Source organism: Talaromyces proteolyticus, assembly GCF_021365285.1.
Source record: "Talaromyces proteolyticus strain PMI_201 chromosome Unknown BGW36scaffold_5, whole genome shotgun sequence".
NCBI lineage: Eukaryota > Fungi > Ascomycota > Eurotiomycetes > Eurotiales > Trichocomaceae > Talaromyces > Talaromyces proteolyticus.
Window position 1 is genome coordinate 2,063,492 of NW_025764281.1, and position 22,390 is coordinate 2,085,881.

Consider the following 22,390-nt stretch of genomic DNA (forward strand, 5'->3'; position numbering starts at 1 on the left):
TATATATATGTCTTCCAGTGACTCAACCCCTAAAATTCCTCCCCGAGTAGATAGTGGTAAATTGCGAGCCAGCGCGATGAACCTCGCTTACAACGGGGCCGATGTTCTAATTCGTTACAGTCGTCGAAGTTGATAATAACAGAAATACGCTCACTCATCAAATCCCTCATCTGAGCCCACTGACCCATCATCGGGCAACCTATCGTCATCGTCTGCTTTTGCCACGACCTTCTCAATCAATTTCAAGGTCGCTAATAGCGGCAATCCAATGACATTATCATAACTCCCATCGACCTTTTCCACCAAAATCGATCCTAGCCCTTGCAACCCATAACCCCCAGCCTTATCCGCCCCTTCCCTCGTCTTCACATACGCCAGTATCAGATCATCCGTAATCTCACTATCAAACCGTACATCTGTCTCTTCAATATGCGTTTCCATCGCATACCCCGGCTGTCTCGCGCTCGCCAACGGCACCATAACCACAACCGCAGTGTAAACCTTATGGTCACGCGCCGCCCGTAGATCCTTCAACATGGTAATGTGGTGTGCCTCCGACCTCGGCTTTTCCAAAATCGAGCCGCGCACCGTATCAACCACGATGGTATCGGCAGCGAGAATCAGTGCTGGTTCGCCCTTTTCCTCATTCTGTGTCTCTTGCGCGTAGACTGTTTGCGCCTTTTTTGTGGCTGTCGCGAGGACATAGTCGATTGGCGCCATGGTCTTGGGGTAGTCTTCGGGTTCGGTGCTAGGGATGATTTCGATGTTGGGAAGGCCGAGGTACGACATTATCTGTTTGCGGCGGGGGGATTGGGAGGCGAGGATGACCCGCTTAGATCGGAGACCCTGCAGGACGGGGAGAGAGAGAGGGAAGGGTGGGCGCGGGCGTGATGCTGCTGCTGTGGCTGCTTCATATGTAGGAGGGTCTGGAGGCACGTCGGTCTTGCTGGAGTTGAGAGTGTCTTTGTCGGGCATGATGGATAATAATGGCCTGTTTCGATAGGAATGGGTAGAAATTGGCAGTGGCCAAGAAACGATCAATTGATTTGGGTGATGTTAATGTTGTTTGTTTGTGCTTGTTTGTTGAAAAGTTGAAGTTGGTTAGTCGTGCCTCTGCCAAATGTCCCGCCAGGTTCCGCTCCGCCCAATCTATTTGTGGCAAGGGCACGTGAGCTGGCGAGACCTAAATCTACGACATCTAGGAACGCTAGACACACACTCGGCCAATGTCAGCCTGCTCGAGGGTCGGTGAGCAGGAATGCGTGGTATTGATTGAGCAATGCAAGAAATTTCCGGGCCTTGTTGGCAAGTTATGCGCATATTGCCCCAGAAACTTATCTGATGAGACCAAGTACCTGAAGTGTAGTTCCTCAAAGAAATAGAACAATTGATGTTGTGCTGTAGAAAAAGCTCTCTAATATCTTTGAATTATTAGAGGATAGATCAAACATCATTAGTAATATAATATTTGAGAACATTAGTTATAATTGGTTAAGGAGATAGTTGGTAACTATATGAAATAAGATAGAATTAGTATCCGTTTAACACTGAATAGTAAATTAATGAAATAGATATGTATATAAATTATATTAGCAAATAACTTATTTATAGAATAAATAAATACGTTGAAGAATTAAACTTATAATTAGAGTTTGGCTAATATATTATAGAAAATGATTTAATGATTAATAAATTAATATTATCTAGCACTGGGTCTATTTTAAGGATGAGAACTTTGATTTTTAGAATTCTAGCATTTTTAACGCGACCAATAGCTGTATAATGATAAAGATTAAACAACAGTTCTATAGGCCCAACGTTCGGGTGGACTATAAAGCTAGAAATAATAGGAGAAACGATTATTGCGTCAATATTAGTTTAGCTGTGCTACGCTTCAAACCAGGGCTCATGGTCCTGTACGAACTGTTCCCAGCTTGTCGGTTTCTCAGTCACCTGTTCTAATGTCCAGTCCAGATCTGTTGGCCCAGTGGGACCAAAGTATGCGTAGACCGAGTACAAACCTCTCATCTCCTGCAGTCTCTTCTGCAGTGCGACTGGCCACGCAGAAGGCGCAGATTGTGTGAGGCGGACGTTCTTACCCGTTACCTTTGTCCACGTGTCTGCTATCTCTTGTAGAGTATAGTATCGCGTAGCGCAGGTTAATCTCTTCTTGTCATACAATTCCGGATCCAAAAGTGCTGGGCTTATGAACTTCCCTACATCTCTCATATCCATTAGAGGAATACGAGTATCCGGGTCCAGATTTATCCACCACCAGGTGTACTTTCCGGGCGAAACCTGTTCATCAGTCAGCATTAATTATAATTTCGAGTCTTATGTCCTTGGGTTTCACTTTAAACATATGGAATCACTTACAAACTGCGGTTTTGACCTTCCCAGGTTGTTCTGCATGAGCCAGCCAGCCATGAAGAACGTACTCTTTATATCTAAAGTGCGAATATATTCCTCCACTTCTGCCTTGCTATCGAAGTGCTCCGCCCCGCGGACCTCCCCTTTCGACATTAGCGTTGTATTCGGAAGGGTGGACCAGATTATCTGCGGCACCCCTGCTGCTACACAGGCGTCGGCGACGGCTTTCCCTTGGGCGATCTCGATGGCAGCAGAGGCCTCTTCCCAATCTATCTCCTTATATATCAGCTAAAGCACAAGGACTGGACTGGACTGGACTGGGAGGAATGGGTACAGACAGTTTGTCATCGCATACACACTATCGGATCCGGACACTGCTTTGATTAGTAACGGCGGGTCATTGAGATTTGCCTTGGGGCATTCCGAGGTCAGGAAACTTTGGTCTGTTTGGGGAGAGGGGTGGAAAGTTGGAGATACCTGGACCATCTCAACGCCCTTCTCTCTCAAAGTCTGTGCAGATGCCTTGAAGACGTCCCGAGTGACTCCGCGAAGTCGGAAGACTTTCGACAGCTCTGGATGTCCGAGGATATACTTGATTACAGAGCCCCCTTGGAGTCCGGTCGCCCCAAAGACGGTCAGAAGTTTGCTCATTGTCAATTGATATTCTGAGAATGTATCTTCCAGCAGTACCACACGAGAAATGACCTGGTCAAGGTACTTACTTATACGTCATAGTGTGGTTCTAGGACATGTTGGAGACACCATATTTTTATTGTTGGGCCACGCGGCAGCCAATCGGACCGGCGTCCGAGCCATACTTCGTCCCGCGATCGCCATCGGTACGTTGGAGCTTCCCCAGGCGCCGCTGGAAAAGTATGGGGTAATTAAAGAATGAGGCGGCAAAGCCACACGTGGATTACCCCTCCGTCAGACACAACCAGTATCCCTGTATGTGGTAGATGTAATTTAAATATCCAAGCTAAACTTGATTATTGTGAATAGCTACAAGCTAGATGTTAAAAATTGATGTCCTAGCAAGTTGCCTTGCACTTGAATACACAAGGTTTATTTATGATCCGAGAATGGAGATACGTAAACATTCTTGTTTTCTGCGTCATGAACTATTTGACACTTTGTTGAAATAGTTTTGAAGTCCGGTTCATATTGAAAAAAAGAAAATCCCCGACATGGCCATCTAAGACATTTTTGTCGCCTTATTTACATGCGGTCCGGAGCTCTCTATCTCTCGAAGCCAGAGGTTCCACAGGCACATACAAGACCACCGCGTCATCTTCTCTGCCGGCGCGTGTTCATCCGATCTGAGATATTGAAGACCTTCAGTATTTGCATTGCCGCCAAATTAGACATGGACAATTACATATGTACTCACCAAGAAATCTAGCCACGTGAAAACATGGTTCAAGTGGCAGAGCTGTGAGATCTGTCAGCCTGCGAAGGTATGACGATATGTCCTACATATGCAAAAACAAGAAGGATGTACGCTCACGTACTTACGATGCTGCAGTATGTGGGAGTCAGCAATCAAGGTTCACAGGTGCGACTGGGGCGATGGTTCTCTAGACGTTGCCATTGCTTTGGTAGGTGATGTAGGGAGCTCGATGTGAGAGCAGTCCGAAGCATAGACTGACCTTTTTCTACTGTGGAATAAAGGGTCCCGCTTGGGCTAGGCTCAAGGTCCCGCACGACAGCTTTCAGGGGCTTTGCATCTGCGGAAGCTCCGGCCGGCCAGTTGACTCCCCAACACTGATGTCTTTATGAGAGTAATGCTTTGTAATGATCTCAGGTGCACCAATACTGGAGAACCGCCTCGGCGGGACTAGACGCAGCGTTATCGAGGTGTTGCCTGAGGCGGTGATTGTCGTGATCCCCGCGTTACCCCAACTTACCCTTCCTTAGCTCAATCTCCCTCGCACCTTCCAAACCTCAACGCACTGAACTGGCCCTCCCAACGACGAGTTGGCTTTTACGACGGCCAGCGTGGACGCAATGGATGCAGCACGGTACAAAAGGCAGAAGGTGATGGTCGCCTGTGATCCCTGCCGCAACCGAAAGGTATGCCGTGGAAGGTGAAGTCCGCCGGGCCGCCTGACTTAAAGCTTGCATCCAGGTTAAATGCGACGGCTGTGAGCCTGGTAAGACCCGCGATCAATCATTCGTGGTGGTCCACCCGCCTGCTCGATAACGAGGCACGAAGCTAAGGAGCCTCGCAGTCGCTCTCCAAGTCTTCTGCGGATTTCTTTGGCCCAGAACCAAGTTGCCGATAAGACAGTCTGATAGCACGAGCTAACTGACACGTAGTGTGTGCGCCTTGTCGAAAGAAATCCAGCAACAGCGCGCTGTGCACATGGAGCGGCGGCGCTGGGCGGACCGATATACCGACCGACAAAGTCAAATGGCTCGACGAACGGATTCGACAGCTCGAGCACCGCAACGAGATTCAAGCCGGCGAGAATCAAATAGAACACACCGAGTTTGATCGATCGATCTTGGAGGTAGCCGGGGTCCGCCAATCTCCTCGCGCGGGATCCATTGCCTCAATCCAGCCATCTGCGGCTTCGCCGCCTTGTCAGGATATGGCATGTGAATCCACAGCGAGGGTGAAACCGTACTTTGCAAGCATCAATCCAACTAGTTCTACCATGTCGAATGCCAATATACAGCCGCAGGAACCGCTGCCATCAGTCGACAGCGTGCCTCCGTCGAATGACCAGTCGGTCCATGCTATCATAGGCGCCACGGTGGAGGAGCAGTATAAAGAAGGCTTTTTCGGTAGTTCCAGCGCGGGGAGGTTTATGCAGAGCGTCAAGATGATGGTCGAGCAACGGCAGACTGGAGCGAATCCGACTCGACAGCCTCTTGCACGGTGGGCTCACAACGACCAGCCCTTGCTATTTCCGAGGAGCGAGGTCGATGGGAAGCATGTAGACTATTCGCTGCCTCTTCGGAAAAAAGCGGATTGCCTGATGGCTGTGTATTGGAAATACGTACATACTCTCTATCCGTTTCTCGATGCCGTACAGACGCAGGAAGAGTATGAGCGTCTCTGGAGAGGCGACAGCTCGGTTTCGGAGGAAAGATCGTTCCTGTGTCTCCTTAATGCCATATTTGCACTCTCTAGCCAGCTCAGCCCGTCAGACGCGCCAGAAGAGCGAGAGCGCATGGCTGCAACATTTTACCTCCGAGCCAGGCAACAGCTTGATCTGCTGGGAACGGGCTCGGTTCGTTCGGTCCAGTCACTCCTTCTCCTGGGAATGTATTGCCAGAGCACTAACAATCCCCACCACTGCTGGATGTTTATGGGATATGGAATACGCACTGCGCAGAGCCTTGGGCTCCATTTGCGCGAAACGAGCGAACGCGCGCCCAACATACGGACGAGGGAAACACTACGCAGAGTGTGGCATGGTTGTGTAATGATGGATAGAATTCTGGCCATGACCTATGGCCGGCCGTGCGGAATAGGCCCCCGGATGGCCGCTGCTGTGCCTCTTCCAGTGTCCATGAATGAGGAGCAGCTTCTTCCAGGAGCAGCTCGGCAGGGGGGCTCCCACGAAGATGACCCGCACGTCATTGAATTCTTTATACACTCTCTGAGATTGTATGAGATCCTGCAGGATATCCTCTACAACTTGAACTCCCCTGATGTCCAACAAGCACAGTCTATCGATGACCTATACGAGACGTACTTTGGAAACTCCTTCTCGGACCAAAGGCAACTTTCTATCCTCGGCTTTGAGCGAAAACTGACCCGGTGGGAGGAAAGCATACCTGAGCATTTGAAGATCGGAAAACCACGTTCATATGATGGCCAAGAAGCTATCTTTCATCGTCAAGCAGTCGTTCTTCATCAGAGGTTGGCAAATTTAATTTAATTCAAAGCATAAAATATGGCGGGCTCACAGTTCCACTAGACATCTCTATATACGACTCTTGTTGTTACGACCCGTCCTCTCTTCCTTCATTACCTCTGAATACCGTGATATGGAGACCCCCACTTCTTTGCTGAGAGTGCTCCCGCGCCGAATCTTCCTGCAATGCGCGGTAGTTTGTGTCAAGGTCGCGCAAGATGCTATTGAGACAGTGTACAACAGGCGAGCCACGAACACTGGTGAGATAGGATATCTGTCCGCGTGGTGGTATAACGTGTTATTCCTGTATACGTCAGCAACGGTTCTCATTGCTGCCCGACTCAGCCCATCCATCCTGGCCGAGTTATCGGAAGCGTCAATTCTGGACTCCTCATTGAAGACTGTCGAGGCTCTTGAAGGATACGGCAACTTTGGAACCTCAATCAGGCGCCTGATCACAACCTTGCGCCTCTTATTCGACATGGTGCCGCAGCAATACTCGCGACAAAGGAAACACCCTCCTCAGCCGGAGACGTCGATTATTCTACCCGATCAGACTCGAACTTGCGATGCTTCAGATCCTCCTCCTCCTCTTTCTCCTAACCGGTGTTCCCCAAATCCCATGGGCGGACACCCGGCGGCACCGGTACATGAGCCTCAAGCTGTAAGGCAGCACCAAATGCAGGAAAATAAAAACCCCGCTGGTTCTGAAATCTTCTGGGGGTTTGATGATGCGTTCGATCCGAATGATGTGTCTTGGCTCACGACAGTACCCTCTGATAGCTTGTCCTACCCTCTAAGCCAAAACGAGTCCGTGTTCCTTTAGTCTTGAACATTTTCTTTTATTGAGTGTATTCTTTGTATTGTACGTGTCCTTGCATTGGACGGGTTACTTGGTATTGGATCCACAACAAAATATACATATGTGACGAAGGTAATTGAGCAGAGCACTCTACGGAACTAACATGTATTTTGATGTCAGCCATATTGATTTTTTCGCCTGGTGTATGTAGATAGGGCATCTAAGCTCCACAATCTGGACCCGAATTCTATCAATTAAATGTTGGACAGCCCGTACGTTAGCACAGGGCCTGACCAGTGCGTCTGATAAATTAAAGATCCTTGGTAAGGGAGCAACATTTTATTGGTGATGAAGAGAAGAGTATAAGTGAAGGTTGTAAATAGGAAATCCCTGTGCTTGATGGCTTCTATATCCAAATTCTAAAATTTCTAAGCAGTGAAATTTTGCATGCTTTATATAGCAATTGGAAGTTTAGCAACAGCAATCACCCTCCCAGGTTCTTACCCAAAGGAAAAACTTGTGAATGTCTTCCAAGGCCAAGACGTTCGTCGTGAACGCCATCACTACCTTCTCTGTTAGTGCATCAAGTGCGAAATAAGGAGCTTGGGTTGCCAAAGAAGAATTTAGAAGAAGTGGTCAGAGAAACTTTGGCGGAGGTTGGATATCCTGGATTCTAGAAAGTTAAAAAACCAAGGGAATTAAGTGATGATATGGACCAAACAGTTATTAATATTCCCGACAAACATTACATATGTCCTATTACTAAAACATCAATTATACAACTTGAACTATTTGGTATGCACCGAATGTATACTGTCTATGATAGATAGATCATGCCCAATCTATAGATTTTGGCCATGGATTCTTCGCATATGCGAGACGAGATTATCCTTTCGGCTAAAACGTTTGCAATGCGCATTGATTGGACAGCTGTATTGTCGCGGGTTCAGATGGATGAGTCGGATGTGGCGCAACAGGTCGTACGTGCGAGTAAAATGCCCTGCGTATGTACAGCCATGCCACCTACATTGAAAAACGGAGTTAACGGGGTTGCCTCTGTTTCTTACTGGTTAGTTAATTGTTAAGGATGAATGAGGCCGAGGCTTACTTGTGGTGTAAGTCTTCCTGGTGTTTCTCTTCCTCCACGTACGGTGACGGTACGGGTGGTGAAGGACATGGGGGCATGGGACAATAATAACCGGTCTGATTTATTGGTGCGAGTGGGTCGTTGGATTGAATCTGGGAATAGATAAGGTTGAACCCGAGATCGGTTCCAGTATAATATCCAGCGGGAAATTCGTTCTCGGGATGAGAATATGGCCATAAATGAGGATCATCCCGGTCGCTATTAGACTGCCAGGAAGCGTGGCGGTAGCCATGGGGTGATGCATCTTTGCTAGGGCTTGCGTCTACCATAATATCAACAAGGCTGAACAGGCGAACGATAAATTTGGAAAAGCGAGCAAATCGGAAGAATGGAGGAGTCTGGAGAGTGTCTTGAGTGCACTGGTCTTGAGACCTTGAGACCGATTAATATACATTTTGATGTTTTTGTCAAATGACAATAATCTTGTTGTTTGTCAAGCGCTCTTGTCAATGTTATTGTCATCTGTCAAGGACCCTTGTGTGATTCTCAGACCTTTCCAACAACTGCCGATCATCAGTAGGCAATCGCCAAGACTTCGCTTGCGTTTTGTCAGTGGACAAATGCTAAGACTTGACACTTGCGCAGTCGACAAGGCTGAACTCTAGCTGTGGCGTATAACAAAATGACCCCTCGCCCGCTGATTCAAGTAAGCTTCACCAAAATCGTTGCCGCCTCAAACACTGAACCATGGATAGCATCACTCCAGTACGGCAACAACCCATTTTGGAAGTCCATAGCTGGGTTTGGAACCAGAGGAAGTCAGCCCCGTCCCCATCGTCGGCATCGGTCATCACTCGATTAACTGGTGCTACACTTGTAAATTCTCCGTCTCCGGCGCCTACGCAATCAACCCCAGATACCCAACGTCAGGTTGATGTGTCTGCCGCGACGACTTCTAAAACCCCTCAGGTATACCTTACCTTCCATTTTCATTTCCATTGGTATTATATTTACTTTCCACAGACCTAGTTCATTAACAGTCTTCTAGCGACCCCAAACCAGAAAGGCCAAAAATGACACCATTCGAAAGATCTTCCGGAAATGGCGGAACACTCTCCCTAAAACTGATACATCCTATACCGTGAGGAAATCCCCGGAAGCAATGGTCAATGATCTTATCGCCCATTTGAACGCAAACTTTGCTGTTCTGATCGAAGAAGCTATACGAGAAAGTCCTTCGCAGACCCAGTCCACACTCGGCATCTGTAAGAATATAATGCGCACAGATGAGTGGTATCGTACCAATCGGAAATACGGCTGGCAGCAAACTGTCGCATTGGAACTGGCTAATAACCCGGCATTTCAACCCATAATTGCGTGCCGCAGGGGGAAAATTCGAAGTAACAAGAGCGTCAAGTGGCAGCTCACCTCAGGCTCCATGCAGCCTAGCACGATGAGTTCTACACCGTCAGACGCAACCTCTTGGCGCTTCCCACGGGAAATGCAACCGCCTTTAGTGGAGTTGCCAGCGACAAACGCCGCAGAGTTGCCCGAGGAGACCTCGACGAGGCAAATACAATCAACCGGCCAGGTGACTACGCCTAGTCCACCAAAGTATCAACTTATGGAATCACAAGCTCGACTATCAGGCGTGCAGACTCCAGGAAAGGCTAAGCTGAAGGACATTCATGCGGAAAATTTTGGTACTAGTTTCAGTCTGGCTATGAATTGGGGGCCATCGAAGGATGGTGGATATCCAAATAACTTCTCCGCTCAGGAGCCTGAGTCTTCTGCATCTGAAATTAGGCGGTGGGAATTATATGATAAGCCGATGTGCGCGGATCAGTTGGAAACAACATGCAACGAACCTACTCCAGCACAGAAGACGACAAGAAACCCAGCACAGCCGGATCAAACAAAAGACGCTGGAGAAGGCTCTTCTTCAGATTCTGACCGCAGATCTGGGTCGGATGAGCAGAAGCGTCCTGGGGGACGCTCTGACGATGGAAGCGGAGATAGAAAGAGAAAGCGCCTCTGGTCTCCAGAGAGAAACAAGAATAGGCGAAGATTCGCATGTGTTTATCATAAGTATGATCCTGAGACATACGGGGTTCACAATCGGAGGTACCTAGTATGTGCTGGCGCAGGATTTGAATTTACCTCTGAACTTGTGTAAGCATATCTCAACCCTTCTCAGTTGGATTTATAACTAATTGTCCAGTCGCCATCTTGGCCGTACTCATGGCGAGCACATCTGCGGAAGATGTCTGCGACATTTTGACAACGCCCAAGAGCGTAATATCCATAGAGGTCAATGTATTGTGCGGTTACGCTGCTCTCAAGAAGAACGCTGGGCTGGTCTGTGGAGAGCCCGATTCCCGGATATACCTGTTCCAGATGATCCATGTAAAATTTCCCTGGCTAAATTGTATTGAATAAGACTAAACCTGGCCTGCAGATCTCAATCTGTCGACCTCCATACGGTCACCTCAACCCGGACAAAATACCCAATCAGAATCAGTACCAACCCAAGCAGACAGGGAGTCGGGTTCATCCTCTACTACTCCATCAATACCATCACCGTACTCTGAGGCGATTTCCGATACCTCAAATGCCCCCTTTTCACATATTCCCATGCCTAATAACAGGAATCAGCAAGCAGGCGAGCCCTCTCCCCCTCTTTCTGCAACTATACAGTTGATGGAATGTCGCATTGATTGTCTTGAGAGACGTCTACCTGGGGTCGAAGACTCTCTTCGCTTAGTACTGAAGCTAGTTGGGTCGTCATCGGACCACACATTCAAAAAACCCATGACTGCCCCCGCTACCAATTCGGAAGGACTATCGCAAGAAACCTTCAGTTATCCCCCATATGCTGCATGTGATGACAACACACTTTCAATCGGACTTGATTCTAGGAATTCAAGTTCCGGAGTATCTCATACAACAAAAGAGGCATCGAATTGTCCTCCTCTAGGATCCTCTGAATCGAGCTCTTCAGGGTCCTCGTCAAGAAATCCTCTCAGCAGTTCGACCGACTCTCCACTCTTCGATACAACAAATAATCCGTTCTTTAATGACAAACGTGGGTGCTTTGATGATGATATCTCCGACCTCATCATGCCGAACCTGGACTTTGAAGCGTGGAATGATGAGCATAATCCTGTGAATGGTGCGGTGCCTCTACCGCCGGATATACACAACCTTCCCCAGTTCTGGGAGTCTGTATGATAATGTACGCGTCTAAGTTATCTGTCTTGGGGACCTTTTTGTTTGGTTATTTTATGTCCATATTTATCTCATGATTCCCCCGCCACTTCCATCTGAGAGTTAGAACACAATATATTCTAATAAATGCCAGGAGCATTTATCTTATACTAGTACATTGTCATCATCCAGAGTTTTATTACCCGCGGCCTTGAAGATAGTGGGGACCTCGGAGGTACTCACCATGGAAGAAATGGGTGCCTTCATAAGACATTAGCCTTAGAGGCAGCAGGTGCCATTGACTGCCACAGGGTGCTAGCGATCTCTGCACTTGGAACTCGTTATTAATATATTCTGTTTCCAGTTTCTCGACGGTGAAAAATTTGCTCAGAATATTTCAAAAATTACGTTAAATTATGCGATTGTCCACTGAGCTATGTACAAAGGCCGTTATTCTTTAAAAGATCCAGTCAAGGATCCGCTGCCATAAGGTGCTTGGTTTCTCTTGCACTATTATTTCCCCCTCATGCAAACGACCGGAATATAAATCGATAGTAGAAGCACGGGCAAACTACACTCTCAATGTTAGCACATATGTAGGCTACAAGACTAGGAGACGAAATAAATCAATGACCAAAGTCGCACCTTTGTTTTGTTCACAACCTTCCAGCAAATGATAGGCAGTATAAAAATGGGAATGCCGATGTATGAGGCGATGAAATCCGAAGTAGACCAATTTCCCTTAAGGAAAACGGGGAAGCCTGCCACCAAGGTGATAATAGTAGATCCAATAAAACCAACCCAGGCAGCAAAGGGCTGAAATGGAGCTTTCCATGGAAGACTTTCCCGACTGACCCCTTGTGCTTTTAGAGCGGCGTAGAAGCGAATATAGCAGAAGGATAGTGTTGCCCAAGCAATAAGGCCTGCGACGGTACTCAAATTTAAGAGCCATGAAAATGCCTGCGCTGCTCCTCCAGTCCCGAGACCTGTATTGACATGAGCTTAAATCGCGATACAGCGACTTCGGTTATTTTTGACTTACTCAGATAGGCAAATGGACCAAAAAGCCAGGCTGCAAGGACTGCAATATATGGGACACCTTTCCGAGTGACACGGCCAAAAATCTGCGGAAGTTGATGATCTGTCGTCATAGCGACAATCATGCGTGAGCCGACCCAGCAGTACGAGTTGCCAGCAGACCAGGCAGACACGAGGATGCAAGCATTCACAATGGATGGCAAAACGTTGATACCAGCCTCACGTATAGCGATGACAAATGGGGAGCTGTTCGCATTCCCACTATCAGATGTCAAGTCCGAGTTTTCGGGACTGACAATTAAACCGATTAAGAACGCACCGAGAACATAGAAAAAGGCAATCCGATAAGTAACACGGCGTGCAGCTTTAGGAATTGCTGTGTGCGGATCGACAGCCTCTGCTGCGGTAATCACTACTGTCTCGACACCGATAAAGCTGAAGGAGGCATTGACGAAGGAAGACAAAAATCCGAGAAAATGGCCAGTTGGACCCGTGATGCCATTGTAATTCGTCCACGCCCCCGGGTTATGCCAGTAGCGAAACCCAATACTTTCGTGATTTGGCCCACCTCCAGCAGTGATGACTATGGACACAAAGACCAGGCCAATAAAGCAGAGGATCTTGATAGAACCGCTAATGACTTCGGTATCACCATAGAAACGTACGCTTGTCAAATTAATGAGCAAGATCAGTACGAGCCCCACCGTGATAACAACGGCTGGCGTCAAATCTGTCCAAAACGAGACAATCACAGCGGCGGCTGAAACCTCGGACGCAATAGCGATAGTATAGCAGTACCCATATGAAATAGCAAGGGAGAAGCCGACAGCAGGATCAATAAATCGAGTTGCCCAGTGCGGAAAGGAACCAGCAGTAGGAAGTAACGTAGCTAGCTCTGCAATACTCTGCATCACACACCAGAGGACTATGCCCACGATCCCGTAGGCCAGCAGCAGTCCAGCAGGACCAGCTTTAGCATAGGCAGCACCTGTTCCAACAAATAAACCTGTCCCGATGCCACCGCAAAATCCGATCATGGATACCTGATAGCTACGCAGGCGACGCTGCGTGGCCCCACGACCGCCGACATTGAGCTCTAGTTCACCTTTTGACAAAGGCAACTCATTATCGTTATTGTAAGCATGTTTTTCCTCCTCAATAGCGAGCGACATGTTAGTTGCCGAACCCAAGGGGTGTCAACGGACATGCTTCAGATGATTTTCAGGCACATGGGAAGTGGAGTTGATATGTGAAAATCGAGCGTGATGACTACGCAGAAAACCAATTGCGACATCGGTCCGAGAGCTTGCGTTTCACAAGTCAAATTATTTGCCATTCGCTGCATTCGTCGAAGTTCGCACTGCAGGGCCCATCAAAGCGTTGCGTAGAGACAATTTTGGTGCGGGAAGTGGAATCGGTGGGTCGCAGTGGATCAGCTTGAGAAAATTTTATTCATCCTTCAACATCGTTGGCACATCAAAATTTCGAATAACAATTGCGGAGTTGATGTATTGAATATTGTTGCTGTTATTATTTATTGGCGCTCAAACTCATTTGTTGTTATTGGCTGCGTGCAGATGCATTCCAAAGCGCTTGAGTGTCAGTCTCAGACGGTGCTGAATCGACCAGCTCAAAGCTGGTGACTTTGGCGATGGCATCACCATGAAAGATTTGACCGTTATATCGCACGGTAGCTTTTCCTGCTGACCGTATGATTTCATTCGCCGTCAAGGGCTGTCTAGGCGTGTTGTGAATTGAAAGTGCCCCAAAAGCGCGTGCTATTTCAATCGGACTGAGGCTGACCTGACGTCCGAGACGCCACCATCCCCATAGAGGAGTCAAAACAGCAGCTAATGTGACGAACATGAGACTCAGCGCTGCTGCTAGGTACGTGTAGTCGGATTGAAAGATGAGTGCTAGGTTTGTGCGCTGTACGCTGAAGGTCTGAGAATCTGAGTCATCGGCAGCACTGATTGAGGCCCGGAAGAGAAAGGTCTGAATAGCGTCGAGCACCCAAAGGGTTGGATCGGAGAATTTCAAGCCACATTTCGGCATCATCGACGCGTTGTAATTCGACGGTGCAGCGAGAAAAAAGAGATCTGGAATGAAACCACCGGATGTTAACGTTTCATTGGATTTTACAACCAATGTATCCGTGGCGGTTATATCTTGGCCAAGAAAGTCGTTAAGTCCTTGAAGAACCCCAATACCTTGCCAGGGTTTAGCTGTAGATAGATCGCCCTCAGATATATACTTCTCGACGACGTTGGGAGGACTGAGCAGATCGTTATTCAGCAAAACCGTGCTGTTCTGTATAGTGACTGGATAATCAACAATTGCAGCCTCGACTGTGCAGTTGTTGTAGATAAGAGTCCCGATACAATTGTCGTCAATAGCTGACGGATGTACAGTGCCCACAAGTAGGATAGGCGCACCAGTTGCATTTGAAGATAGTGTGATGTCTATGGCAAATATTGGCTTGCCATTGCTTGACGGCGCCATAAAATCCAAGTTCGTAGTTGTGCTTACGCACGTATAGTCCATTCCGCTTCCCTTTACTCTACCCTGGCAGGAACCGACACATGGCGGTACGTTCCCGTTGGATGGTATCGTGATTGTTGTATTAGTCCACCAGTCTCGCATGATGCCCATTCCATTCCGGGAACCAATGATCTGATGTGAGGATGCGTTTAGTACCCAGCCAAACCAGCCATCCGGAATTTGCTGCTTGATATTCATGGTTATGTTATCTGGTACAACGATTTCACTAGCCGTTGTGCGGGTAGACCGTTGTAATAAAGGGTTATGGATGATCTGAGCGAGCGTTACTAACCATGCTAGCAAAGCAATCTTCTGTGTAGTACTGTTCGAGAAGAAGGCTGAAATGGACTTGAGGCCAAATCCATGTTTCCAGATGTAATGCAGAGTTTCAAGCGTTGCGCCGCTGATAGCGTATCGCCACCAAGCAATGGTTACGCTTATCATAAGGATTCTACCGAGCGAACCACTCCAAACCGACGAAACTAGAGCAAGCAGAACTGACGGATCAATGCTCCATGAAGAGACTAACTTGTTGTTGGAGTAGATAACGATTCCAGCAGAGGCTCCCATGCATAATAATGTGATGGTAGACAGGACCATCGCGGGCCATGGCGTTTGTTTGAGAAAAGCCCCCCAGGTCCTAGAGGGGGGATGTTGGCGATGGACATAATTGGACGACTGGTGTATCGAAAACTTTCCCATGGAAATTGATATATTTGGGATCCTTAATGGGGGTTTTGTGCACACAAATTGACTTTATAGCATCTTATGTTAGAGTGATCTGGTTGTTCCGCCTTTTTTTGTGGATTAACGAAACAGCTGGCAATCGTCTGGAAATGAGTTTAAGAAATAGTCTGCTGTCGCATCGAGTACTCCTTTTGGAGTGCTTAAGCATGACAGAGTCGTGCCCACTTAACTTTAATCTTAGTTTTCTCGTATTTATCCCTGCCTAGTGCCCGAGATAGTAGATTGGGGCCAAAATTAATTACAATTTAGTGACCTTTTTACTGAGTGCTCAGACTTGGGACGGCTCACGGTCCAATTAAACCCATCATGGTAAAGAGCAGCTGATGAGCTTTTCTTCTTGTGGTTTAACATCCTAGAAGGATGCCAAAAGGCTTAAAAAGGCCTCCAAATAAAGTTTCGAAGCTAGACATGTTACGCTTGGATAGGTATCGATCGACCGACCGAGACTCAGTTTGAGCCTTGAGGCTTGAACCGCGTGCAATTCAAGTGAGACGCCAGCTGAATCTGTTCCTCGGGGCCATGTAGGAGGAATTACTTTGGTTTAATCAGAGATATCAACTTACGCCTTGTTAGGCACTAACTTGCGATTGTGACAAGGACGTTAAATGAGGCTTTAAGCGATAAAATAGGAGTCTTGGTAGAATATTAGAATAAACAATCATTGACACCAGTCCTTAGAATAGTATTTCTTAGTTATATCCCCAATTTTGACATTTAGACAGGCGGTTGGATAGTGGAGAAAAGGGGAGAGAAATCTAGGCTGCGCGTCGTTCCCTACCACTAATTAAGTACACAGCAGCACGAGTATCAATCAACGGATCAGCGGATGACTCAATACCCTCGACCCTTGGGACAGGGTCGAATATGATTTTCTTCTGCTCAGCAGCGCTGTCTTCCTTCTTGATGGTGTTAAGGCTGACAGTGCCTAGTTTAACAAGCTTGCGATCCTCCGGCCAGTGGACAGTGCAGTCATTGGTCACATCATCAATATCTGCCAATTGAGCTACGATGTCAAATTCTATCGAAGCTTTTTCTAGTTGTGTAGATAGGTCGTCAAACAGATAAGTAGGGCCTTTGGCTTTAATCTGGTCATCATCTAGGTATGATTCGCCAGCCTTTGGCACAATACGATACCGAAAGTAAGTTTCTTTGCCATCCTGGTTAATAAACTTGAATGCGTTCACTCCAAAGTATTTTTCTGTTGCGAAACTAGTGGGGAATGGCTTCGGAGCCTGAACGAAGGCCTGCGCTGCTGGATGAGAGGAGAGATGGTCGCTTATCGTCCCGGAAGCGAGGGACCGAAAGAAAGCCAACGCTTCGGGCCCATCTTTCGCTGGGAAAAAAGGAGTCGAATGGGCTACAATATCCGTATGTACATGGCGCGGCGACTCTTCTAGTATAAATCTTAGAGCTAGGCCACGAGGATTGCCGCTAGGGTCTGTGTCCGATAGATCCGGAAATCCACCCGAGCTCGAGAACCGCGCAATGACGGTAGTTGATGTGCGATGGAAGTGGGTTGCTGTAGAAAGAGATGAAGCTTCAACTGTAGGCTTGAAAGTTCCCTGGAGTAAAATTCCTTTTGCATGAGCTAGTTTCAAGGATTAGTAGCCTGATCTACTGGATGACGAATACTTAACTGAAATCTATTCTTACCAGGTCTGTAGCCAGGATGAGGACCAAAAATTCCTTGGAGAACTTTGACGAGCCCATGGCCCGTATCAACAACTTCAGGGTCAGCTGGGAGAGGCATGTTTTAAAGGGTTGTGGGAATGAGTCACAGTACGGAGCAGGCAGTAGGCACTGGCGCAAGATTTGTGGTGACTTTATACCCTATGGCACCATCAATCAGTATGGTGTCATATGCTTACATTTTAATCTAATTTGATAGGCGCAATTGGTAATGTGGTCGGCACGATCTAAATCTTAATATTGAGACTGTCACTTTCAATGTTGTCATACACTGCGTGTGTAACACTAATCTAAGATTCAAGTTCACCAAGGCGTGATTTGTAACGCTTAGTAAGTTAAAGCTACTCCAAATCACAGCCAATCTACATACTGAATCACTTCGGGATGTAATGTGCTAGTGCATTCTCACGTCCCGAGTGGTGCCCGCCGATGTAAAGCTAATATAGAGTTCAGGTTGGCACTCTCGGCGGTCGCTTCGGGGCCCCAAATTATCATTCATGATCTGTCAAAGTTGGCCTGAGGAACAGTGTCTGTGTAAGATGTGGATGGACGATGACTAAAAGCTTGGAGGGTTTCTATTATAGTGCTAAACCACGGCCCCAAAACACCAACCCTGTATCGAGGCTCTATTCAATACACTTCTTAGTACCAATAGCTGTCTAATGCCCAGCTTTTCGCTCATCATTTCTAGAGCCTTTTACACTCAGTCTGTACAGGCGTTCTCGAAATCGGCTTCATCGGCAAACACATGATGATTATTTCCCTACTGCTTTGGTGCTCGTAATTTATTAAGCTATTTTTCTTACACTCTGTATTGTATTATATTATACGATACCAATCAATGTAATTTAGGAACTTATCTTTAGTGTGCTGGAGATACTCCATTTCACGATGTGACTGTTAGCAGGCGGCCAAAAAAAGGCTACTTCTGTGGCCGTTTTACGAGTCTTCCTACCTCAAATCATTATTATTCTCAGTATCACGTAAGCTCATTCTAACAGCACAATCAATTTTGTTAGTTCAATTAATCACTTATATTCATCACCATCTAGGCTACGGTGGCGATCTTGCCCCGCTGCGTCATACTTATGCAGTCCTAACCTAATCTCAGCCTAACGACCCGTAACGATCTATGTAAGTGGCATGTACATGTACACCCTACGACCCACCCCCATCAATAATGTCCACCATCTGTTATCAAATCCGAACACACATTCAACAAGAAGCAATTTTCTTGCCTTTTCGCAATGTCTTTTCATGAAAGCGCCTGCGATGTTCACCTGAGTCCGGGGCGTGAACCCGGGACAACTTTGCTGGTTGCTATATGCAATAACGAGGAAGGATCAGGTCTGACTAGCGATATCTTGCTCGATGACTTTCTTGGTAATGATGATGGTACGGTCTTGTATCTCTTTCAATAAGATTTCTGGCGCATGGTAATCACATCTCTACTAGGGCATTTCATCTGGGGCGGAAAGAACGTGACTCAAAGCTGTCGGAATTTACAGCTATGCAGGGAAGGGCCATCTCGACTGCCCATACTTCATGCTAATCTTCAAAATCGCTCGGGTGAATTCGTAGCCGCTGATTGTCATCTTGATGAGCATATCATCAACATCAATGGCGAACTTCTGTTGAAGCCAAACGAAGGTGTAGAATAGTATGCATGAAATGCCGATTCTTACAGCTTGAGATGGCGCACGCCAAGCTCTTGAATGAACAGATGCTATAGGTCAAGAAGGGATCTTCAGATTTGAATGGGAAATTCATTGTCTTGATTGATATTCGTATATTCAAAGCTTCACCAAAATTGGTATAGGAATAATTGTACTCTTTCCTCGAGATATATTGACACTTGCAAGTAGGAGACTTACTAAAATAAACCAAGGGCCAAGGATTGCAAAATGGGGAAATATTGTGTAGATTCTCACACCGGCGCCAAATCCGGTAACCCTAGTGAGATATTTCCTAAAGACTTTTTAACATCCAATACACATCCCTTAATTACTTGTAAGCTTGACGATCTTTTTAGCAGCTTCCTCGAAATCGGCTTCCAATAATACATTATCCAGGCCAGATTTTCGAATCTAGAGGTAGTATTAATGATTAGCAAGCAGTAAGAAATAGAAGATATGTACTTCCCAATTTGGAGCCCTTTTCGCAGTTTGTACCCTGTAGGCGAATCACGACTGGAATATTGAACCCTCCCGTTGCAGCAGAAGCAGCAAGTATCGAATCGGCAATCATATCACAGCGAACAATTCCTACTAATTAGCTAAAGTCACTCTAGACAAATATATACTCACCGCCGTATATATTTATGAGTAGCCCTTTTACGTGGGAATTGCCTTGTAGAATCGAAAATGCCTTTGATAATGTCTTCTTGGTTGCACCACCACCAATATCCAAGAAGTTCGCACATTTCCCGCCGTACGAAGTGACCAAGTCATTAGTTGCCATGGCCAAACCAGCACCGTTCACAATAACACCAATATTACCGTCCAGACGAATGTAGGAAAGACCCAGCTGTGAAGCTTCATACTCATCTTTCTCCTCCGGCAAATGTTCCTCGAGTCTAAACAAGTCGGTCTGTCGAAACTTTGCCGATTCATCAAAGTTCAATTTTGCATCTAGACAGATAAAGGACCCTTCCGTTGTGCGCACAAGAGGATTCAGCTCGAGGAGAGTAGCATCTTTGTCCCGGAACAATTTTACTAGTTGATACAATATATGTGAGACCACCCGCATTTCGTTGTCAGAAAACCCAAACTGTGCTTCGATATAGGCCATAATCTCAGGGGTGAGTCCAGTAGAGAGATGAAACCAAAACCGCTGGAGTTGATTCACGTTTGACTCGATATTGACACCCCCCTGATCAGACATCAGGAGCACAGGCATGTACCTTTCGCGATCAAAGGTAATAGCCAGGTAGAATTCCTTAGCAATATCAACAGATTTGTAGATGTATAGTTTATTCACTGGAAGACCACTGGGCGGAGTTTGGCTCGTGACGAGATAAGAACCGAGCATTTGAGAAGCGTTTTTAAAAGCTTCATCCGGTCTAGAGTTTTGTCAGAGCTGGTAAATTATCAGGTGTTTTCGCAGGAACCCACGAGTTGACAATGCGAACGCCACTTTTACCATCGCTGTTGAACTTGCCCTTACCACGCCCGCCCGCGAGGATTTGAGCCTTCAAAACTGATGGCGCATCTAGAGTTGTCTTAGCATTGAAGAAGTGTCCTGGAATTCCTCACAACGGTCAAACCCAGTCGCTCCATCAGGAACTCACCGATATTGTATACGACATCCCAAGCTGCCTCGGGACTCTTAACTACAAACCCATTGGGAACAGGAATATTGAACTGGTAGAAGTAAGTCTCAATAACTTCAGGCTATTGCATAGACGGTCTTCCTTACACCTTTCAGAAGATGGTGTGAATGGTGTTCTAGGAGACTTAACTGGCGTACATGTTTTTTGAATATACCATGATGCTGCCCAGAGATTAGCCTTCCAAGCATTCAATGTTGATATTAGAAAGTATCATGCCTCTCGTAAAAGAGGTAAAAGGGACCGCCAACGTATCATCTGATGTTGTTCAAGTTGCTTTCTTAGTAGCTCATTTTGCTGGCCATCCCGAAAGTCCTACCCAGCGAGCGAAGGCGATATTATTATGATGGGAAATAATTTAAACTTTACAAATGACATCAACGGTATAGGTTCACTTTTTTTGGTTAGTTTAATGAAGGTATTTTACAAAGCTCTGTACGCTTACCGTTCCATACCAGAAAGAAACTTACCGTGATTTACAAACTAAAGCCTTGGCAGTGGGGCAGGGAAAGAACCCACATATGTTTGCTGGTGAAGCCGATTTCGAGAACGACTATACAACAGGCGATATTCGTTTTATTGACAAGTAACTAAAAAGAGTCAACCAGATTGAAGATTTTCAAGTATCACTCGGAGGATGACCTTCCTTTCAACTAAATTTTGATTAGGTGTACTTCATCGATATTGCAGCCATAGGGAGGAGAGTTCTTAGACTGCCACGTTTTACTACTTCGGTCGAGCGCTCGATACAGTTAGACGAGGATTTTCGCTGTCCTGAGAGGATATGGTCGTGTTTGGGCCCTTTCAACCCTGGCGGCGATGTCTGGAGAGAACTGCTCTTCCCTCCGACCTGTGTGATCCATCAAGATAAGGTCGTAATCTGTCCTCTAGCATCAACAATCAGGTACCACCAGCTGGCTCTTCTGCGATCCATATACTAGTGCTTAGTCTCATTACACTGCCTGCTACCGACTTGGATTAATATGAAAGACTTCTTAAAAAAGTTGAAAGGACAACAAACTTAAATTTTTCGCCTGCGACAATTACAAGAAGCCTCACGACCTCGCGAAATAGCCGTTTTTCAAATATCATTACCCAAGAACAATTGAGTAGAAATATTAGCAATTTAAGAAAAGTTGTGTACTCAAGTATTCATAGCTGCTTACAAATACAACAGGCTGCTGGCTTGGTTGCCAAAATAGGAAATTATCGGAAGAGCCCTAACTAAAGATGATCCCTGCCCTTAACGCTTAGGCCTATTTTAAATATGTATTATTAACACAATCAATACTCGGCTTCGCAGAGTTTAGTGTGAGTAGAGTATATACTGCAACCTTTCCGATTACATATCATAATTCCAACTCGACTCACTCGTCACACTAAGCATTGACAAAGCTTGGCCGAATGCCAGTGAGATACTTTTCGACCCATCCCGTCGTCATCTGCATGCTGCCTGGTTCAAACATGCACGCCTCGTCGGGGCGCATCTTGGCTGGGTGATCTGGACCTTGAGTCGGCTTTAAGAAGAGGCTCTTGACACTATAGACGATGAACTCAACATATGTATCGAATGGCGCGATGGAGGCTCCTGCAAGCTCCGCGAGTGCCTTAGTTGTATCGCGAGTCTCAGAGGTGGAGGGGGTGATACTATTTAACCCTTACTTCATGCAGTAGAGAGAAATTAATGCCTTTAGATTTATCCGAAATATTGA

General features: G+C 46.6%; 10 protein-coding genes across 10 annotated transcripts; 3 read left to right on the plus strand and 7 right to left on the minus strand.

Moving 5' to 3' along the window:
- Position 1: 1 nt before the first annotated feature.
- BGW36DRAFT_318771 (septum formation protein Maf) lies at positions 2-1,109 on the minus strand. Its single transcript, XM_046212603.1, has one exon. It carries the CDS (start codon positions 973-975, stop codon positions 151-153), a length of 825 nt encoding a protein of 274 aa, XP_046073489.1. The 5' UTR covers positions 976-1,109; the 3' UTR covers positions 2-150.
- A 778-nt stretch (positions 1,110-1,887) lies between these two features.
- Positions 1,888-3,021, minus strand: BGW36DRAFT_294740 (uncharacterized protein; the record flags this gene model as incomplete). The annotated part of the gene is made up of 4 exons (XM_046211124.1): positions 1,888-2,298; positions 2,377-2,628; positions 2,689-2,781; positions 2,848-3,021. 4 exons carry the CDS (start codon positions 3,019-3,021, stop codon positions 1,888-1,890), a joined length of 930 nt encoding a protein of 309 aa, XP_046073490.1.
- A 1,356-nt stretch (positions 3,022-4,377) lies between these two features.
- On the plus strand, positions 4,378-7,364 carry BGW36DRAFT_406873 (fungal-specific transcription factor domain-containing protein; the record flags this gene model as incomplete). The annotated part of the gene is made up of 4 exons (XM_046219016.1): positions 4,378-4,443; positions 4,499-4,523; positions 4,690-6,244; positions 6,303-7,364. The coding sequence occupies 4 exons, from the start codon at positions 4,378-4,380 to the stop codon at positions 7,063-7,065; spliced, it is 2,409 nt and encodes an 802-aa protein (XP_046073491.1). The 3' UTR covers positions 7,066-7,364.
- A 389-nt stretch (positions 7,365-7,753) lies between these two features.
- Positions 7,754-8,699, minus strand: BGW36DRAFT_377163 (uncharacterized protein). Its single transcript, XM_046215968.1, has 2 exons — positions 8,150-8,699; positions 7,754-8,103 (listed from the first exon to the last, which is right to left on the minus strand). Exons 1-2 carry the CDS (start codon positions 8,455-8,457, stop codon positions 7,884-7,886), a joined length of 528 nt encoding a protein of 175 aa, XP_046073492.1. The 5' UTR covers positions 8,458-8,699; the 3' UTR covers positions 7,754-7,883.
- A 176-nt stretch (positions 8,700-8,875) lies between these two features.
- On the plus strand, positions 8,876-11,359 carry BGW36DRAFT_358538 (uncharacterized protein; the record flags this gene model as incomplete). The annotated part of the gene is made up of 4 exons (XM_046213974.1): positions 8,876-9,097; positions 9,177-10,300; positions 10,350-10,534; positions 10,587-11,359. The coding sequence occupies 4 exons, from the start codon at positions 8,876-8,878 to the stop codon at positions 11,357-11,359; spliced, it is 2,304 nt and encodes a 767-aa protein (XP_046073493.1).
- Positions 11,360-11,792: 433 nt separating this feature from the next.
- BGW36DRAFT_293653 (putative amino acid permease) lies at positions 11,793-13,545 on the minus strand (the record flags this gene model as incomplete). The annotated part of the gene is made up of 3 exons (XM_046211019.1): positions 11,793-11,906; positions 11,981-12,321; positions 12,378-13,545. The coding sequence occupies 3 exons, from the start codon at positions 13,543-13,545 to the stop codon at positions 11,793-11,795; spliced, it is 1,623 nt and encodes a 540-aa protein (XP_046073494.1).
- A 388-nt stretch (positions 13,546-13,933) lies between these two features.
- BGW36DRAFT_358540 (uncharacterized protein) lies at positions 13,934-15,514 on the minus strand (the record flags this gene model as incomplete). The annotated part of the gene is made up of 1 exon (XM_046213975.1): positions 13,934-15,514. The coding sequence occupies one exon, from the start codon at positions 15,512-15,514 to the stop codon at positions 13,934-13,936; it is 1,581 nt and encodes a 526-aa protein (XP_046073495.1).
- A 902-nt stretch (positions 15,515-16,416) lies between these two features.
- Positions 16,417-17,411, minus strand: BGW36DRAFT_426713 (catalase domain-containing protein; the record flags this gene model as incomplete). Its single annotated transcript, XM_046220306.1, has 2 exons — positions 16,417-17,249; positions 17,315-17,411. 2 exons carry the CDS (start codon positions 17,409-17,411, stop codon positions 16,417-16,419), a joined length of 930 nt encoding a protein of 309 aa, XP_046073496.1.
- Positions 17,412-18,507: 1,096 nt separating this feature from the next.
- Positions 18,508-19,132, plus strand: BGW36DRAFT_460835 (Cyanovirin-N). The gene is made up of 2 exons (XM_046222112.1): positions 18,508-18,745; positions 18,806-19,132. Exons 1-2 carry the CDS (start codon positions 18,598-18,600, stop codon positions 19,009-19,011), a joined length of 354 nt encoding a protein of 117 aa, XP_046073497.1. The 5' UTR covers positions 18,508-18,597; the 3' UTR covers positions 19,012-19,132.
- Positions 19,133-19,204: 72 nt separating this feature from the next.
- On the minus strand, positions 19,205-20,961 carry BGW36DRAFT_340423 (uncharacterized protein). The gene is made up of 7 exons (XM_046213074.1): positions 20,898-20,961; positions 20,768-20,842; positions 20,640-20,712; positions 20,464-20,560; positions 19,657-20,411; positions 19,493-19,614; positions 19,205-19,437 (listed from the first exon to the last, which is right to left on the minus strand). The coding sequence occupies exons 1-7, from the start codon at positions 20,934-20,936 to the stop codon at positions 19,351-19,353; spliced, it is 1,248 nt and encodes a 415-aa protein (XP_046073498.1). The 5' UTR covers positions 20,937-20,961; the 3' UTR covers positions 19,205-19,350.
- Positions 20,962-22,390: the final 1,429 nt, after the last annotated feature.

Excerpts from the sequence above, each read along its gene's own strand:
- BGW36DRAFT_340423 (XM_046213074.1), bottom strand. The coding sequence starts at position 20,936 with ATGATACGTTGGCGGTCCCTTTTACCTCTTTTACGAGAG. Across the intron at positions 20,561-20,639 it reads GGATGTCGTATACAATATCG|ATGCGCCATCAGTTTTGAAG; the intron begins GTGAGTTCCTGA and ends AGACAACTCTAG. Across the intron at positions 19,615-19,656 it reads ACTCATAAATATATACGGCG|GAATTGTTCGCTGTGATATG; the intron begins GTGAGTATATAT and ends GCTAATTAGTAG.
- BGW36DRAFT_318771 (XM_046212603.1), bottom strand. The coding sequence starts at position 975 with ATGCCCGACAAAGACACTCTCAACTCCAGCAAGACCGACGTGCCTCCA.
- BGW36DRAFT_377163 (XM_046215968.1), bottom strand. The coding sequence starts at position 8,457 with ATGGTAGACGCAAGCCCTAGCAAAGATGCATCACCCCATGGCTACCGC. Across the intron at positions 8,104-8,149 it reads CAGGAAGACTTACACCACAA|AAACAGAGGCAACCCCGTTA; the intron begins GTAAGCCTCGGC and ends CTAACCAGTAAG.
- BGW36DRAFT_460835 (XM_046222112.1), top strand. The coding sequence starts at position 18,598 with ATGTCTTTTCATGAAAGCGCCTGCGATGTTCACCTGAGTCCGGGGCGT. Across the intron at positions 18,746-18,805 it reads CTTTCTTGGTAATGATGATG|GGCATTTCATCTGGGGCGGA; the intron begins GTACGGTCTTGT and ends CATCTCTACTAG.